Source organism: Ipomoea nil, unplaced genomic scaffold (genome assembly GCF_001879475.1).
Source record: "Ipomoea nil cultivar Tokyo-kokei standard unplaced genomic scaffold, Asagao_1.1 scaffold2480, whole genome shotgun sequence".
NCBI classification, from domain to species: domain Eukaryota; kingdom Viridiplantae; phylum Streptophyta; class Magnoliopsida; order Solanales; family Convolvulaceae; genus Ipomoea; species Ipomoea nil.
Genome location: NW_017618908.1, coordinates 1491223 through 1509884, shown reverse-complemented (window position 1 = coordinate 1509884; position 18662 = coordinate 1491223). Strand labels below are relative to the sequence as shown.

Below are 18662 nucleotides of genomic sequence, written 5' to 3'. Positions count from 1 at the left end.
CAATTCAAACGTCTGGTTTTAATATATCGTACAAAAAATAAATGGGTATGTTGTGCTACAGGAAATTAAATGATTTTTGACATATACATTTGTCTTTTTTGGCATATGGGATGTGAGATCAATCATGGAGAATAGAATTGGAAGCTTGTGGATTGAGAGAGAGAGAGGGGGAGAGAGAGATGAATGCATGAAAGCCAAAGGTAGACCAAAAGTTGGAAATTTGTGAATGTACATGATGAGGCCATTTCCTAATTTCCAACCTAGGAGACAAGAACAGAAGTCATTTATTGTCGTTGGGGTCCCCTTTTCTCCAAAAAATCCCATATATATATATAGGGTTTGTATTTTAACTTTCATATACTATTTTCAAATTTTAAAACTTTAATTCAATTATATTTGAGTAGAATTATATTAATTCTTCCCAAAAAGTTGAATCCCCAATCCTAAGGGCCACCACACCCCACCCGACAGAGCATCTGGGATTATGTAAATCATGGTAACTCAGCTGAACACAGAGGCTAGACCTTTGCTTACTGCGCACAAGGAATCCCCTCACTTTGAGATGTTGCTCCCACACTATCGTTGTTGAGAGGTTGAGTAGAGTTAATTTGTTTTTAACACTTGCAAGCCTCTTTCTTTCTTCCATATTTATCTTTATGGTTTTTTAAAAGTATCATAAAAATAATAGTATTGAAAGTTAGGTTTATTGTCCAAAAAATTGTAACTTATCATTAAATTACATCACGAGTCATGTCAATTAAGATATGATTGATAGTGAGCCAATTAATTTGAAGACTATATATACAACTCTTGCAAATATGAAATAATGACTAAGTTTATAGTTGATAATATCAAACTTAATAGCATATTGATAGGAATGGAATGTAAGACCCAATTTTGTCTCTTTGAATATTATTGTTTCTTTGAATAAATCTTATCATTATTATGATAGGTTTTAAAAAAGGTGATAATTTTTAAATGATTTGACTAAATACTATACATACAATCTATATAGATCTTTTTGTATATCCATGTAATACACTATTTCCACCACTATAGCCTACTCTAGAGCTCTTATGTGACGCAGCCTAAATTTTATCAGGAGTACTCCTAGTTGAGTTGGTCAGACCATTGGCTTGGTAACTAAGTTTGACTATCAGTAGGAGCTACTCATTAGTCGTCGTTTTGATTTGGATCGATCAACTATGGACAACCTAGACTGATTTACCTCATTATGATAAGTTTACTCGTAAATCAAAGTTTATATTTTATATCATATATTAGGTTTTTGTTTCATGACCAAAATATATAGCATATAAAGTATAATCATTTTCACACACACATTATATATATGAAGTGATAGGGTATATATGTTCAAAATGTTTATCTATATATAGTGAGTTGATGGCAATCTTTGAGTGCAACATGTGGCTACACATGTGCATGTGCATGGTAGCAGTGGTTAGACAAACAATTATCCTACAAATTTTGTATAGAAACAAGTAAAAGTTAGAACCAATAATATATATGCTTTTCAGCTTTTTTGGGGTTTCTGTAAATTTGGGGCAAAGGTAAAATGACTGGGTTGGAATCTTTGCTGGAAATGGGAGATAGGGTTAGCAATTGTGCTTAGCTTCCATAATCATAAACCCTAATCCATTTTTGGTAGGTCCATATTAGTGTGAAAGGATTTGCTGATCTCTTGTTTTAATTGTACTCCAAAAACCATTTTTTCTATTTTGAAGCTTGCTTACAATGCCATCCTAGAATTTGATTGATTGATCTAGAAATGAGGTTGATGAAGTGATAATATTTTATTTTAAATTAATAAAGTTTAAAAGAAACGAACTAGGGTAGAGAACACATGAAAATAAGATCACGATACTTAGTTCAAATGATGCATGTTATCTTGTGCAAGTAGAGGTTGAAGACTTTAGGGCAAATTGTCGAAAGTTTGAACTCTAAGTTAGACATGTTTAAAATTGGAAATCTATCTAATCTACATATTAATTTGTTTATTTATGAAGGTGTCTAACAAAACACCTACTTCCGATGTCCCTTAATAAATTCCTTAATTGATTTGTCTCTCTGTCGAAAATGCCTAACGTTACATAACATGGCCTTAAAGCTCTATAAAAAGCCTCTTATTATTAATAACCTCAAGTAAGTGAAAGTGAGGGTCCTTCTTGTTTCCACATTGTACCAGATCGAGCTTATGATTTTTCATTTTCTAATTCAATAATTCCACACTTTTACAATTAACATTTATTCTAAGAGAGTAACGTAACAAAAGCACTTCTCAACACACCCGGCCCCTAGATGTAAGCCTCTACCAATTGGCTCTTTAGTACTATTATGCATCAGCTACATTAACTTTTACACATAAATACAAAAATTTATCCCACAAGACAAGTTTTTCACTAATAACTAAATTGGTGAATTCATTCTTATACACAATAGATAAATTATCGCTTTGTCTCTCTTTCTTTATTAGAATGCCCTAAGATAATAATTGATCAAAAACTGAATTGACGCGTCATTAAATGATTAAAAACATATAAAATAATATAATATTCTAGACATGCATATATAATCATTTCCCATAAAATAGATATTATTTTCATAGATGAACTCTTTTCCTAGAGAAGAAAAAAGGGGAATTTTAAATCTATAAAGTGTAGATGCATGGACCATATGGGGATGTGGATGTAGAGGAATTGGGTTGTCATCACTCTTGGAAACATGCCTCAAGACAATTACTAAGCTTTCATAATTGATTAAGCATTTTAAGTAATTAAAATATTATTATTATATATCTTACATATATGTATAGTATATATATATATATATATATATATATATATATATATATATATTATAATAGTGAAAGCACATGACATTGTCAATGTCATTTTGAATAAGGATTTTGTTTTCATCCCTACTACTACATGTGCATCCCATCTATATATTTTTTCACCTAACCATATCTCTCCAAATCCATCAATCTAATGAATTAAATTAACTCAGGTGACCGAATTAACAAAACCCTGATAATTAAAAGAATAATGAGAGATAAAGACAAAGATGTTGAAAAGATAAAAATGTTGTATTAAGACTTGTGTAATGTGATCACAAGAAATTTTATGATGTCCTAAATATTGCAAGAATTTATACTATGCTCAGAACATGCAATTGCCCCACGTAAAAAGGGCGGGTAGTTGCGATTTGACTGGGTCGAAGGCCGAGGCCGGCATTGGCACGTTGGGAGCCCGTGGTCGAGGTCGAGGCTAGCACATACATTCACTTATAAATTTTACTACTATTCTATGGATCGAAATACCAACAAAATATTTCTAGAAACAATTAAATTTGTAATAAGTAATCAATTGAATAGTAGTGAAATTTTGCAATTTAAAAGTATCTTAAGACTTGCACATACATTAACTTATACCAGTAGTGATGATGAAGTGGAAAGTGAAGAAAAGACAAAAGGGAGTGTGAAATTTTGCAGTGCTGACAAACACTATTAAGTTTTTAGGCTTTGGGCAGAAAAGGCATGCAAAATCAGTTCTTTGTCACCTTGCAATTTTGTAGTGTACATAAAACATCAATAGGTATAGATTTTGATGAATTCTTGCACGAATGATTCTGAAAGAGAATATGAGAAAGAAAATGGATAGAAGAAAAAAAATAAAAATAAAAATCAAAGGAAATTATGCGACTGGGCGCGTGAAGTGCAAGCACATGGCTGGGCACTTTTAGTGCGCTTCACTTGACAAACGCAACAGTTTTTTCAATTTTGGTGGGCCCACTGTGCAGATAAAAACCAGGTCATCATGCTAAAATTCCAAATCTTCTCTTCCTCCACATGTGCATGAAAATCAGCAAAAATCATCTAAAATCCACTATTGTGGATGCTCTAAATGTTTTAATAATTTATTATTAATGAAAATTTGATTTTTTTTTATACTTACGAGGTATCTCATAGCAAAGTATAATGTGAATCGTGGGTCATGATTCACATTGTAAGATACACCAGTAATACATGCTTATTTTTAGTATAGTATAGATTGTTCTATACATTCATTTTTTGGATCGTGCAATAAAAATGAATTTTCCATACAATAAAATGTACATGTGTCAAAATATAATGAATCTACTAAAAATGAATCTGCAGTATATTAAAAAATAAAAATAAATTTGTATGATAGTGGTCAACTTTACAATATGGACCATGGTCCACGGTATAAGAAATGATACCGTCACACGTATTAGATACTCTATCTATCTTATTTTACTTGTCTTGTTTATTATTTATTGTTCAATTCAACTCTTAAAATGTTATTTTTTTTTAATATTTTGTTATAATTTTTAAATTTGGATTTTTGTGTTTAATGGTGCTTTTTGTATGGTTTCTAAATATAAACTTTATGTACGAATATTAAATTAAAAATCTTTAAAAGAAAATAAATTGTGATACATAAAATTAGACGGATGACGTAATATATATGTGATTAGCGTTGGCCCAATAGAATTTGACATGCAATTCTGGGCTTAGAGTTAAGGCCCGTGATTAGGATGGGCTGTTAAAGCCCATTAAGCCCATACTTCATTTTTTTTTACATAGCTTTGGACTTGGTCTTGAAGCCCAAATACATTTTCCTGGAGGATATCAGCCCAATTCCGTGTTTTACTTGCTGGATTGAAAATGACATCATTGTCCTTCGGTGTATATACATCTTGACGAATTAGGTGTTCGTTGGATAAACTCATCTTTTATGTAATAGCTTACAAATTACACAGAAAAGATAAATTATATTAGGAAGATTCTATGCGCTGGGCTCGACTGGGAGGATATTAACAAGAATCAAATCTGTAATCTTCTAGTATAAAAATTATGTTTCACCTTCTCGACCACCACTTTCAGGGCATGAGCTGGGTGTTTCGAAATTGACAACTGTGAGTAGATAGTGTTGTTTGAGTGACCCTAGCCCCCTTCAATGGGGATAGTTATGCTGTGGGCTCGTGCCCAGCGTGCTTCATGCGCACGGATAACGGTGCCGTCAGGCACCGTTATCTTCCCTTTTTTTTTTTTTTTTTTTTTTTTTTTTTTTTTTTTTTTTTTTTTTTAAATTTCAGACCGCTTCGTTATAGGAGCATATATTCACAGCTTTGTGTTCATAATTTCATAACTGTACATTCATAATTCCATAACTGTACATTTATAATTCTATAACTGTACATTCATAATTCCGTAACTGTACATTCATAATTCAATAACTGTAAATTCATAATTTTCGAAGCTCTATGTTCATAATTGTAAGTTCATAATGTCAGAGTTCTATGTTCATAATTTCATAACTGTACATTCATAATTTCATAACTGTACATTCATAATTCCATAACTGTACATTCATAATTCCATATTGTATATTCATAATTCCATACCGAACATTCATAATTTTCGAAGCTCTATGTTCATAATTCCATAACTATACATTCATAATTCTATAACTGTACATTCATAATGTCATAACTGTATATTCATAATTTCATAACGAATATGCCGTTAACGCCGTTAACGGCGTTTCGAACAATTTTTTTTTTTTATAATTAAAACAGCGTCGTTTTCACGGAAAACGACACCGTTTTAGCGCCGTGCGCACCTTGCAACGTGCGCACGTGCGCATAGCATAATTTGCCCCTTCAATGGACTAAAATAAACATGAAAAAAGAATGATCTGGATTTAGATCAGTAGTTTTAAAGTCAATGTTAGTCACGAACTTATTATCTTAAAACAGTTCCAAGTTGAGTGATTAGGGATTGTAAACCCCACTTCTATGTAATAACACATCTGGACTAGAAAAACATTGTGCAACAGTTTCAATCAAGAGGGTATTGATAAGAACCAAATTGAACCAGCCCGACATTCAAATATGAGAATCATACTCCATCTACGTACTTAGTCAAAGAGGTCAGTCTTTGCCATGCCTAACATTGACGCAATCCTGAACTAATATAATCCAAGACGGTCCAGGCCTAAATTAGTTTGATGACTACTCTGTCAGTATAATAATATTGTATTGGCATATTAAAAACGCGCGTCTCCTCTTAAAAAAAAAATCAGGTTCGATTCCCAGCAACAACATATGAACTAAAATTCCAGAATCGATGAACTATAATTCCATAATTGATGAACTAAATTTCCATAATCTAATCTATGAACTAAAAATTCTAGAATGAATGTACTAAAATTCTAAAATCTATGAATTAAAATTTCAGAATCGATGAACTACAATTCCAGAATCGATGAACTATAATTCCAGAATCGATGAACTATAATTTCAGAATCGATGAACTATAATTCCATAATCTATGAACTAAAATTCCAGAATGAATGAACAATATAATGCTGTTGCTGGGAATCGAACCTGAATTTTTTTTTTAAAGGGGAGACATCGCGTTTTTAATAAAACGACGTCGTTTTTGCATCCGTATGCACCATGCATAGTGCATACGGATGCACAACATAACTACTCGTCAAAACTAATTTAGATTAAAAAAGGTTGTTGGTGTATTATTTTGTTAGTTTCCTAATCTTTGAAGGTATTGAACATTGTGAAATAAAGGAGATTCAACAAGTATGGAAATCAAAGAAGATTGAACATTCAAGAATTGTAAAAATCCAAGAAGATCATGGATGTTTCTTATCACTCTTGGAGGAGATGATCTTGAAGATATTTCTCATATTATGATCTTCATTGAAAAGGAAAGAAAACTTGGGAAGTTTTCATTTTCCCGCAGGTTTGATCACTTGTAGTATTTTGGGTATAACTCTTTTTACATAAATCCAATTGAGTTGAGTAAGATGTCATTAGAAAGGTATCTCATGTGGCTACATCTTTTTAGAAGAAACCATTCGCATATTTGAATGTTAAGATGCTCGAAAATTCGGTTGAAGTCAGACTAGAGAATCTGTCAAGTTTCCTTTTACACTTGAGAAGTTTTTTATTCAAGGAAATACTCAACTAGGGTTCATATTAATAGATTATGAACTTAACTGATATTATTGATGTAAAACAATCAGCTTTAAATAGCATACAAGGGAGAGAAGATAGCAGGAAGATAGAAGGTTGTTGTAACAACCAGTCTAACAATGCTACATAAAAGGAATGCAACTAGAACTAATCATATACAAAAGATGTCAGCCACAGATATCCTTAACACATATGACTACTATATATTCCCAGAGGTGCTTTGAGAATGGTGGGGGATCAAATTCTATAATTCTAACAAGGGATTAGACAATAGGTCGCTCAAGGAATTTTCTACGTACTACAACGGAGACTATAGTTTGACCTTGAGGAAATTGGTTACTATCATTTGTGAACGGGAAATCACCTCTGCAACGTGAGTTGCATCTGAAGACAAGAGGGATCTTTCAGCACGAGGGAATCGTGTTCTCAATTCCCAGATCGTTACATAAAGAGCAGCAACAAGTGTTCAGGATTCGTACTTGCTTGTACAAGTTTATATGTCTTATGTAATTAAAAAATGCAGATTGAATTGAACTTAGGGCCTCGTGGATTCAATCACGTTAAAATCTTGGTGTTTTTATTTTCTTTATGCATTTTTATTTATATATTTAGTTTTACTTCATGATTAATATAACCCGTAACCAAGTATTTGGTCTTATTTAATTACTCTGATACCAAAAAAAAAAAAAAAAAAAAAAAAAACTTGACTTTAATTTGATTCTATCCTAACTCGGTTTTTTTTTTTTTTTTTTTTTTTTTTTTTTTTTTTTTTTGTCTGTGGTTACGCACGAAAACAGGAAGGAAGGTGATAATTTGGTCCCTTCTTGTATAGGACATGAAATGGAATCACTCTGCACTTGAAAGCAAAGTGATAATAACATTTAGAATGATTAGATTTGGTTTGGAAACAAAACGCCAAACGCATGACTAACAAAAATTTAAAAATGAATAAAATGCTCATATTCCTTTTTTATATGTAAAATTTAATAACAATTAATAGTTTCTAATAATTTTTTTTTATTACATGTTCAAATTTATATTTTCCAATGCAATTATTTATTTATTAATCCTTTATTTGTGTTTATAATATATTTTCAGAAAGAATTATTATACTCCTATTTTTATACCGTGCATCGCACGAGTAGAATACTAGTTAATATATGTAGGCACCACCATTTAAGATTTCAGCCCCGCTGCATACTATCACTATTGGAAATTATGGAATTTCCGACCACCTGAAAGTGATCTTAAATTAAGTTGATACCAAAAAGTGGTCGGAAATAGCAACAAAGGTTTTTCCGGATACCAAAAGTGACCGGAACAAGACTTTCGACTTAATTTAAGATCACTTTTAGGTGGTCGAAAATTTCATAATTTCCAGTAGTGTATATATCCATCACAATCGCGATACGGTGGACCACTCCAATCACTCAATGAGTGCGTTAAGGGCACATGCCTACTAGGCAGGCCCATCCTAAGTGCTCTCTATGCCTCTCACTTTATCTTTCACCAAACAGTTAGTCGGTATAGCTCGTACAAACATATATAGTTAGAAACTCCTGAATTAGCATTCACTAGATACATCCATGTCGAGAAAAACGGGATCTAGAGATCAAAAAAAAAAAAAAAAAAAAAAACAGAAACAAAGAAGAAGAATTTACGTGGTTTCACCGAGAACCTAGCTACATCCACAAGAATGAATGAAATCTTTCATTAATTGTAATGATAAAACATTCTGATTACTATACAGTCAGTGAACTGCCCTGCACCCTCAACCCTTGTTGCTCTATTACGCTCTATCGCGTGTTATCTTCCAATAACATAAAGACAAATCACACACCAATCCACATAAAGATGGATGGAAATTTGCCCCCACTTTCAAACAACGTTGCGACACATCCAATTCTACACCGACAATATTAAGGGGTGCAAATTTGGTCCACCTTATTATATATATATATATATGCACTTATAACATAGTCATATATACAAGATTTGAGGTCCTTATAGTTTGCCACTAAGATGATTGGACATGACACTAAAAATATCTATCAAATTAAATAGCCATAAATGTTTCACTTCTCATATTAAATGCTGAAAGACAAACATATATCATTGTAAAGCCAACAACCATAATGTCTAAATTAAATTCTGCTGGATCATAAACTTTCTCCAATGCTGTTTATAGAACAGTGAAGTCATACAAAATTATCAATCATCATCAAAAAACCATGAACAAAAAAGGGAAAATAAACTCAAACTCTTTGTTTATGTTTCTGCAACCTTAATCTTAACAAAGATTAATCCTAGAAATGAAGGAAAATGTTTTCAAGAAGGAAGTATAGATGTGTTTGGTGGTCTATTGAGTTTAGGGAAGAAGAATCTGCCACTGGAGAATGATCTATGCATCACTGCAGGGCTAATAACACAGCCCAGAACATTGTGTCTATGGTTGCTTATTTCTTCTACTTTGGATGATCCAATAATCTCCTGAGGATTCTGGGAATCATGGAAGCTGCATTCTTCGTCGTGATCGATTCGAAGAATGTCTGCTATGGATAGCCTGGCTTGGCAGGAAGAATAAGAATCCATGGACATAGATCTTCTTCTGAGGATTTCTGCTTGGGTGCCATTATTATTATTGTCTTCTCTGATTGTGATTGTATGGTGATCTCTTGCAGGGCTCTTGGGGGTTTCTGCACTTTCTTCTGTTTCTGATGATGATGATGAAGGTTGTTCTTGATTCTGGGGTTCTGGGGTTCTTGGAGGGGGTTCCAAGATTGGGGGAGGGAGAGAAGGGTTCAAGAACACAATGTTTGATCTGCAGAGAGGGCAATTGGAGTGGGATTTAAGCCAGGTATCTATGCAACTAACATGGAATGAATGGCTGCATTTTGGGAGAAGCCTGAGATTCTCATCTTCTTGAAACTCACTGAGACAAACTGGGCAATCTGAGCCATCAATCACCACCCCATCACCTTTCTTGTACTTGAAAACAGTAATTGATTTGATCAAAGCCTCATCCAAGCCTGTATTTGCAGCATTCCATGGCTGCTGCCCATGGATTGAAGGGTCCTGGTGATTATTATTCTCCTCAGAATCATTATCAGACTCTCCCTGATGATCATCACCCCTCCTTCTTCTTCTGTTTCCACAGTACTTTGACATTATAGCATAGTAACTCACCAGAAGAAAAGCACTGGCTAAGATCCCAATAATGGCAATCACAAGAGGGGAAAAACTGGGGGCTGAGGAGGTGTTATCTTCTGGGAAGTCAAATGGAGGTGGAGGGGGGAAGATGATGTAGCACCATTGGGGACAGTATAAGCTGCAGAATCCTTGAGAACAATCCCTGCTGTTCATGTATGGCACCCATGTTTTTGGATCACTTACAGTAGCCACCATTATATTTTGCAGAATATCAGATGAAGAAGATTCAAGAAAAAAGCTTCAAATTCTTACTCACCTCTCCATCTTGGGCACCTGGGAAAACCTATCTGTGAAACAAGGTTAGGGTTTATGTATAGATGCAACAGAAGAAGAGGAAGAAGAAGAAGAAGAAGAGATTTGGGAATGACAGACAGGAAGAGGGGAAAGAAGAAGCTTAGATGGAAAGGAGTTTGAGGGGGGGGGGGGGGGGGGGGGGGGGGTAACAGAGAAGAAAATGCTTTTGATTAGAATTGTGTTTCTTTTCTTTTGTTTTTTGTTATCTTTACTTTATTTTGTTTTCTATATGTATAGTACTTGTCTTTTTTCTTCTTTACCTTAGCTAGCTTGCTTTAATGGAGATAATGGTTTGTTGACTACTATAGGCCATGTTTGTTGGGAAATTCATCAAAGTAATCAATGCTTTTATTATTGCTCAAGGCCACTTGCATGCAAAGTAACCATGTTTACTCTTCCACAAATCTAGCTTCTTCTTCAATGTATAACCCTATATATGTTACTTTAATTTATTATTAATACATATAGAGGGAACCCTAACTGAGTTGATCGGACAGTTGACTTGTTAACCACTACGTTTTACGTACAGCCTCTATGCATGGGAGCCGCCTATGGCCTTCTTAGTTTAAGCTAATCAGCTATGAAAAACCTAGACTGATTTACCTTTAATTTACCTATTCGCTTTCTTAGAATGAACAGCTATAGACAATCTAGACTTGTTTACCTCCTTAAATTTTACCTATAATGCACTTTTAGGTAACACCTGTGACGGGTTCATTTTGTAGTATGGATGAATGCACTAGTTCTTGTAGTGTATAATGTAGTTTGACAATAATCAAAATATATATGTGAGTACTTATCGATAAGGATTGTGATGAATAAAATAGATGATCAAGATTTTTATCTTTATTTTAGAAAATGGTTAAAAGAGGGGAATATATGCATTAGTCATGAGAGAGATGAATATTAAAAGATGAAGAGTGCCATGGGGAATATAATGGGAATCTAGTGAATGCAACTTGGAAAGTGGAACATATTCCTACTTGTTGTGGTTGATGATGTCTCAGATCTTTTGTTGTTTTGGAACTAAAGCTTTTCTTGAATGATTTTTTTTTTTTTTTCAACTTCCTATGATCAATTATATGTCAATTCTTATATTAGTGTTTCTGTTTTCTACTTAGACAGGTGAGACAGAGACACCTAGCCAGCCTACAGTACATATGATCCACATCTCAGAAATTTTCATCTCAAACTCGAGAATCACTACCTACCGTCCAATAGTCTTGGTAAAAAAAAATAATAATAATAAAAATAAATTACGAGCCTGCACGAGTTTTAACTCACTGGTACAATAAACAATATATTTAGAAGAAGAGGTCAAGGTTCAAACTTCGATTGTGCCACAATGTGGAGATTATGTTCAAAGTGAGCAGATTTCTTGTATGTATCGATATTTGATATTGTCCGTTGAAGGTCAAAGTACTTATGAGATCCCTGTACTATAACGTTTTGTTCAATTTAGTCATTCTACCTTAATTTTGTTCAATTTAGTCCCTATACTTTAAAAAGTGAAACGATTAAGGACAATAATTGATATTTATGTATTTATTTTGGACATATTATGTAATATATTGGTGGTAAAAATAAGTAATTTTAAATATTTATAAAATAATATATGAGTTGGTATGTAAGTATGATGATGTGATAGATAAGATGTCTACGCCATATCAGCGATTGTCCTTAATTGTTTCACTTTTTAAAGTACAAGGACTAAATTAAACAAAATTAAGGTAGAAGGACTAAATTGAACAAAAGACTATAGTACAGGGACCTCATAGGTACTTTGACCTCCGTTGAACCATTGATTCACTGTGATTTAATCATCCGAAATGCTCAATCGGGCTGGAGTGTTTTTGCCAATACCTTTTCAGTTAAGCCCATGCCTGGGTGTTCTTGCCAATACCTTTTCAGTTAAGCCCATAGCAAGATATTGAGTCACTGTGATTTATATCATTCGAAATGCTCAATCGGGCCAAGGTGTTCTTGCCAATACCTTATCAGTTAATTAAGCCCATAGCAAGATATTTATAATACGATTTATTTTGTGTAGTTTGCAGACTATTACATAGTGAAGCTTATCTGCTGCACACCTTAAGTAATGATTACAGGTTTCCTTTTCAGTTAAGCCCATAACAAGATATTTATAATACGATTTATTTTGTATAGTTTGCAGACTATTACATAGTAAAGCTTATCTGCTGCACACCTTAAGTAATGATTACAAATTTTTCTCGATCACTCAAAAAAAAAAATCATGAGACGTGTTCAATAATATATTAATACCCACGATAAGATAAATTTATAATGCTCCCCTCAATAGTATTTGAACTCACACATTATGACAGTTAGAAAACAAATCAGACTGTTAACATGATAAATCTATACCAGTAAATTGTTAACAAGACACATTTATAGCAACAAATTATTAACCAGACAAATTAAATTCATACTATTTTTTCTCAATAAGATCTGAACTTGCACACTATAACTATCGACAAACGGATAAATCTATACGATTAAGTTGTTAATCAGACAAATTTATATCAACAAACTATTGTTAACTGAACAAATCTCTATTATTATCTTAGTAAGATTTGAACTTGCGCATTATGACCGTCAATAATTAATTATTAATCATACTTTAAATTCTATCAATTAATTGAAATATGATCAAGGTCACAAATTTCTATACACCACAACAAAGATAAAGAGCATAGACCAGATTTTGATGAATCCAAGAATACAAAAAGCGATGCAGCTATGCAGGAGTCAGAAAACTGAAACAGATCTTCACTGAACTGGAGATCGGCATATCTTTTTTATTTATTATTAATTATTAATTATATATTATTATTATTATTATTTTATTTATTTTGGAACGTCTTGGTGAAAGAATCAAGAATAGTAAAAAATGCAACTTTTCAAAGCGTAAAATCCTAAATATTCTCTAGTTCTTTACTACTCAAAATATCATAATTTCAATTCACGTAAAGCTAAAGATAGAGTTGTATATAATTAATAGGCTTCACAAAAGCTGGATACTAATTGCGTGTGGGTACCAATATTTGACTCTATCGATTGAGTCATTGAGTTACCGTAATTTACATCCTTTCAAATGCTCTATCAGGTCAAGGTGTAAGGAATTTTTGGATTGTGAATTCAATCTTTTGAGAGAAGAATAGTGATCGCGGGCTTTTAATTAAATCAATATATTATATATAATTAATAATTTATGTTTATATAGTGAGGTATGTATATACTTTTTTGAACCCCAACAGCAACAGTGTGGGGATTATTATGCTCAAAATGGGCAGATCACTGATATTTGGCCCTATTTGTTGAACCATTGAGTCACCGTGATTCACTTCCTTCAAAATGTTCTAGGATGGAAGGAAGAAGGGTTGGATCTACCAGGACTATGTGGTTTAATGGTACTCAGGTTGGACTTCTATTTGAAAGGTTGTGATGTTGAATCTCAATGGAGACGTTATTGGCTCTTTGTGTTTTAGTATTTTGAGAAAGTATATGAACAGATACTACAATCTAATAGAGCTAGTAGCATTCAAAAAAATAATAATAATAAAATAAATTCTTTGAAATATATTCAATGCTTGATTCACTAAGTCACAAAATTGTCATGCCCAATTACATCAATTCTCCAATCTTTCCCTATTTTTATATCATGGACCAGGTTCACTTTACATTGTGAAATCATGGTTCAATTAATAAATTATGCCACATATGAATAATTTGATTGTGAAATCATGGTTCAATTAATAAATTATGTCACATATGAATAATTTGAAAGTATAAAATATGTCAACTACAAATACATAATCAGTTAACTGTAAATATATAATATGGTAATCGTATATTATACAAGCTAACTAGAAAAGAAATATAAAAATACTTACAAATTAAAAAAAAAATCTTTTAAAAAAACACCAACACTATAATAAATATAATTAAATTTAGGTTCGAATTAAAATATTCTTTCTCATCACCTCCTCCAACACGCATTCTCATGCTAAAGTCAAATGACATTATACATATATTATATTCCTTTTTGCAATTTCCTAAATGCTTCTTTTGTGCAAGAATCAATTATGTATATATACAGTCAAGTTGATGATGAAGCTTTTAAATTTGTTGCATGCATCCCCCTAGTTTACACAATCACATGCATGGCGAACCGCTTGAGATAAATCAGTCTAAATGATTTATAACTAATCGATTCAGATTGAGAAGATTAATATATAGACAGTTTTAACTGAGAGTCGAGCTTTATTTTTTATGCTTTCTACTCCCTATTATACTACAAAATATATTCCCTATGAAAATATGGTTCCCTAATTGTGTCCTTTTAACCCAATTTTACATGAATTGTGTTGCCAAATTAACACACAACATAATTTTCAGAGCATATATAGACATAAAATCAATGTAGTCAAAAAGAAATTATATAACATTGCTAGACTAGATGTTCAAGTGTTCAACAAACAATGAACTTTTGACTGCCATTATTAAAACATTCCTATAGTTGGCCTACATATGTATATAATTCAATTAATATATATTTTGTGCTCCTGCTACTATACACAACTATATTAGGGACAAGAAAGATTTTTTACTTTTAAATATATATTAAAAAGACAAAAGAACATAATACAAATATAATAAGACTAATCCAATCGAGTTTTGATCGATCCCATTTAAGAGCATCTTGATTTTTTTTAAGGGCGTTGCTACATACACATGAGTTCTCTTATTTTTTTGGGTGGCGAGGGAAACTCGAGGGTGTGCATGCAGGAAACTCTGCTTTGTGGTTGGGGGCTAGCCAGCTAAGGACTACAAGGAAGTAAATCAGTCCAAGTTGCCCCTAATTGGTTCAAACAAAGAAGGTCAATAGGCAGCTCTCACTGTGAGTACACATGAGTTCTCTTGATCTTATATTTATGTGACTCAAATTTGAAATTCCTTTCACTTGAGTCAACGTCTTTTGAATTGGTAACTTGAAAGTGGATTTGAGAATCAGTGGATTATATGACTAAATCTAAAAACAACATAGATAACTAAGATAAGAATCCAACTAGCTAGTAAATTGCAGCACCAGCTTTCTCCCAACAAGCTAAGTGAGTACTGAAAAGCCATTGTTGCAAATGAAACTAACCACCAAAATTGATTTGGGTCATATATGGTGTTGTGACCGGCAATTTATATCCTACACCACGGCGCGCGTTACACTGTGCGCCCAGATGCAAAACGACGTCATTTTAATTTTTTTAATTTTTTTTTTTAAATTTCCCGCCCCAGTGAATGACAGTAATTTTTTCTTTAAAAAAAAATCCGTTGTTCAAAAATGTACATAATGTTATACTAGAATATACATAATTGTATACATGAATGTACATAATTATATAACAAAATATACATACTCTTTTTAAAAGATAATACACATAATCTAACATAATACATAATAAACATAAACTTTTAACATAATACACATCAACTCTTAACATAATACACACAAATTTTCTGATTCGGATGTACATAATTGTATAAAAAGAATGTACATAATTGTATAAAAAAATGTACATAACTGTATGAACAAATACACATAATTGTGTGAACAAATACACATAATTGTGTGAACAAAACACATAATCACAGCAACTTCCTACCGCGCCTCCCAAAACAACCACAAAACGACGTCGTTTTGGGAGGCGCGCGGCGCACAGTGCTACGCGCGCCGTGGTGTAGGGTATAACGATTGGTTGTGACCCATTAAGGTGGTCTTTTGTCATGAGATACTTGGGCTTGCAGAATTACTTACTCTGTATTACATTAGAGAAATTAAAGAAAGAAGTCCAATCTATTTGGACCATCTCTTTTTACAAAGTGTTTGCAGGAAATAGAAATTGGGCTGATTTGGGACATGCATTCTTTAAAAAAAACAAAAAACAAAAAACAAAAAAAAAAAAACAAAACAAAACAAAACAAAAAAAAAAAAAAACATTGTATCTTCTTTCTTGTTTTCAGGTTGAAGTTTTGATATAATTAAGAAATAAATTGCGGGATATATACGTTTCAATTGTCTAGATTCCTTGCTCAAAGTATTTATACCTTATTGACGGTCAGCGAAATAGAACTATTAATTCTGATCTATATATTTGAATTGTGATGCGGTAAAATATTTCCTGCAAACACTTTGTAAACTCTTTTATTATGAATACGTATACAGTACAAGATTGGACTGGGGTTTGACCATAGTTTGGTCTGCTTGTCGGTTTAAAGTATTGGGCTCGGCAAGTGGCGTGAGACCAGAGATTCCCGTGCATATTAAGGCTGTGTAGAAATAGCCCAACAAAAGTCCACTTTATCGCTACTTTGCGGGGTATTTATAGGTGATTCGGGGAACACATGCCGAGGGGGGTCGGCATGCGCGCCACGCGTGACACGTCCTCCATGCACTCGGTAATCCGGCCAGTTAAGGAGAAGCGCACATGTGTATTAATATGTCTGGCTAGCTATTTACTTATTGGAATCAATTCAGGCGCTAATATAAGCACTTGTGTTCGAGATCTCGGACGAGCAATCATGTCAAACCGAGCACAAAAAGACTAAGCCAACGACTCATAGAGCCAACAAGACAATTAATCAAGGTCGGGTCGATCAAGCGCCACACTACGATAGATTCAGGTCGAGAAACAGTCCGAGTCTCAAGACAGTTCGTATACGACCAGGTCCTAGGCACAAGAAAGACCATATGCCAGGGTATATATTCCCTATTAAATTGGTTAATTAGTTGAATAAGTTATGTTTCAAAAGAGGAGAATTGCATTTGAAGACTCCTATTCTCAAGTGTAAATGCAGCGCAGATGCATTTGAAGATTTCATCACTTCTTTGTACTGCTCTTTGGCACATGAATATCAAGGTGCTTAATTGGCAACAAAAGTCTTCTTTCTTTTACTTTTGTTCTCATTACTAATCAACCTATCTAGCTAGCTTCTTTTGAAAAAAGTTGCACTAAAGTTTCTGTACATCTGACCTGGCCTAAAGCATTGAATTAAAATCCTACTTATAATTAAGAATCATTGTCGATTCTGCTCCTTAGCTAGCAAGTTCCAGCTCTCATGGATCCAATGTTCTATGGGGGTAAAAATGTTTTTTTTTTTTTTTTTTTTTTTTTTTTTTTTTTTTTTTTTTGTGTGTTTTATAAATTGGCTCGACCAAATGAGTGGTGGCAAAATCTAACTCATAATCTTCATGTGTGAAGGTCATGCTTCACCTTGTAGATCACCTCTTTTTGTAGCAAATGTTTGGTACGTTTGTTATTAGTTTGAGTGACGCTATATATAAGAGAAATAAGAAGAGCTGAAGTCGAACTTATAATAGTAAAGAATTATTCATAACATACCTTGTATCGTTTTATTTAATTTTTTTCATTTTAATTTTCATCATTTTTATCCTAAAAGTTTGATGTCATTTTTATCATTGATGCATTATAATAAAAATTATCACTATAGATGCACAAATCTTTTCTTTATTTGCTTATCGTTGTTGCTTGTTCTGGTAAGAAATCCGAATGAAATTTCTCTCGATTTCATTACATGACTGACTAAAGTTTACAAGTTGTAGTAGTTCATTTACACGATATGCTCTTACCGTGTAAAAAGTGTGATTTTTTCCTATAAACTTGGATCATTCCAAAATCATGTAACAAAATTCAAAAGATTTTACATCGAAAGAATCAAAGTTGAAAAATAAAAATAAAATTCATGCACATATATTGACAAATTTTTATAATTCTACATCAATATATAATAAGAATGCCATTAAGCTCTTAACAATAAAAGCTGCTTTCCTTCTTTAATTCATACCTTCCTCTTTCAAAAGGTTAAATCCCCAACTTCAATGGTCTCTACACTCCGACCCAATAGAACATTTAGGAGGATGTAAATCACGATAACTTAACGGCTTAACAGACATAGTCAAATACCAATGCACAACAAGGGATCTGTCTACTTCGACCATAATCCCCAACGTTAAAGACCCCATACTTTAATCTGACAGAATATTTAGAAGGATGTCACGGTGACAGTAGACATAACCAAATGCA

The 18662-nt window shown here is 32.9% G+C and overlaps 1 protein-coding gene and 1 long non-coding RNA gene across 2 annotated transcripts; one reads left to right on the top strand and one right to left on the bottom strand.

Annotated features, from left to right (window-relative positions):
* The first annotated feature begins 490 nt into the window (after nucleotides 1-490).
* Nucleotides 491-15666, top strand: LOC109152971. Its single transcript, XR_002049441.1, has 5 exons — nucleotides 491-592; nucleotides 8560-8562; nucleotides 11973-11978; nucleotides 15339-15341; nucleotides 15656-15666. It is a non-coding gene; the product is annotated as an uncharacterized LOC109152971 (long non-coding RNA).
* On the bottom strand, nucleotides 9100-10651 carry LOC109152963 (RING-H2 finger protein ATL52-like). The gene has a single exon (XM_019300673.1). It carries the CDS (start codon nucleotides 10441-10443, stop codon nucleotides 9367-9369), a length of 1077 nt encoding a protein of 358 aa, XP_019156218.1. The 5' UTR covers nucleotides 10444-10651; the 3' UTR covers nucleotides 9100-9366.
* Nucleotides 15667-18662: the final 2996 nt, after the last annotated feature.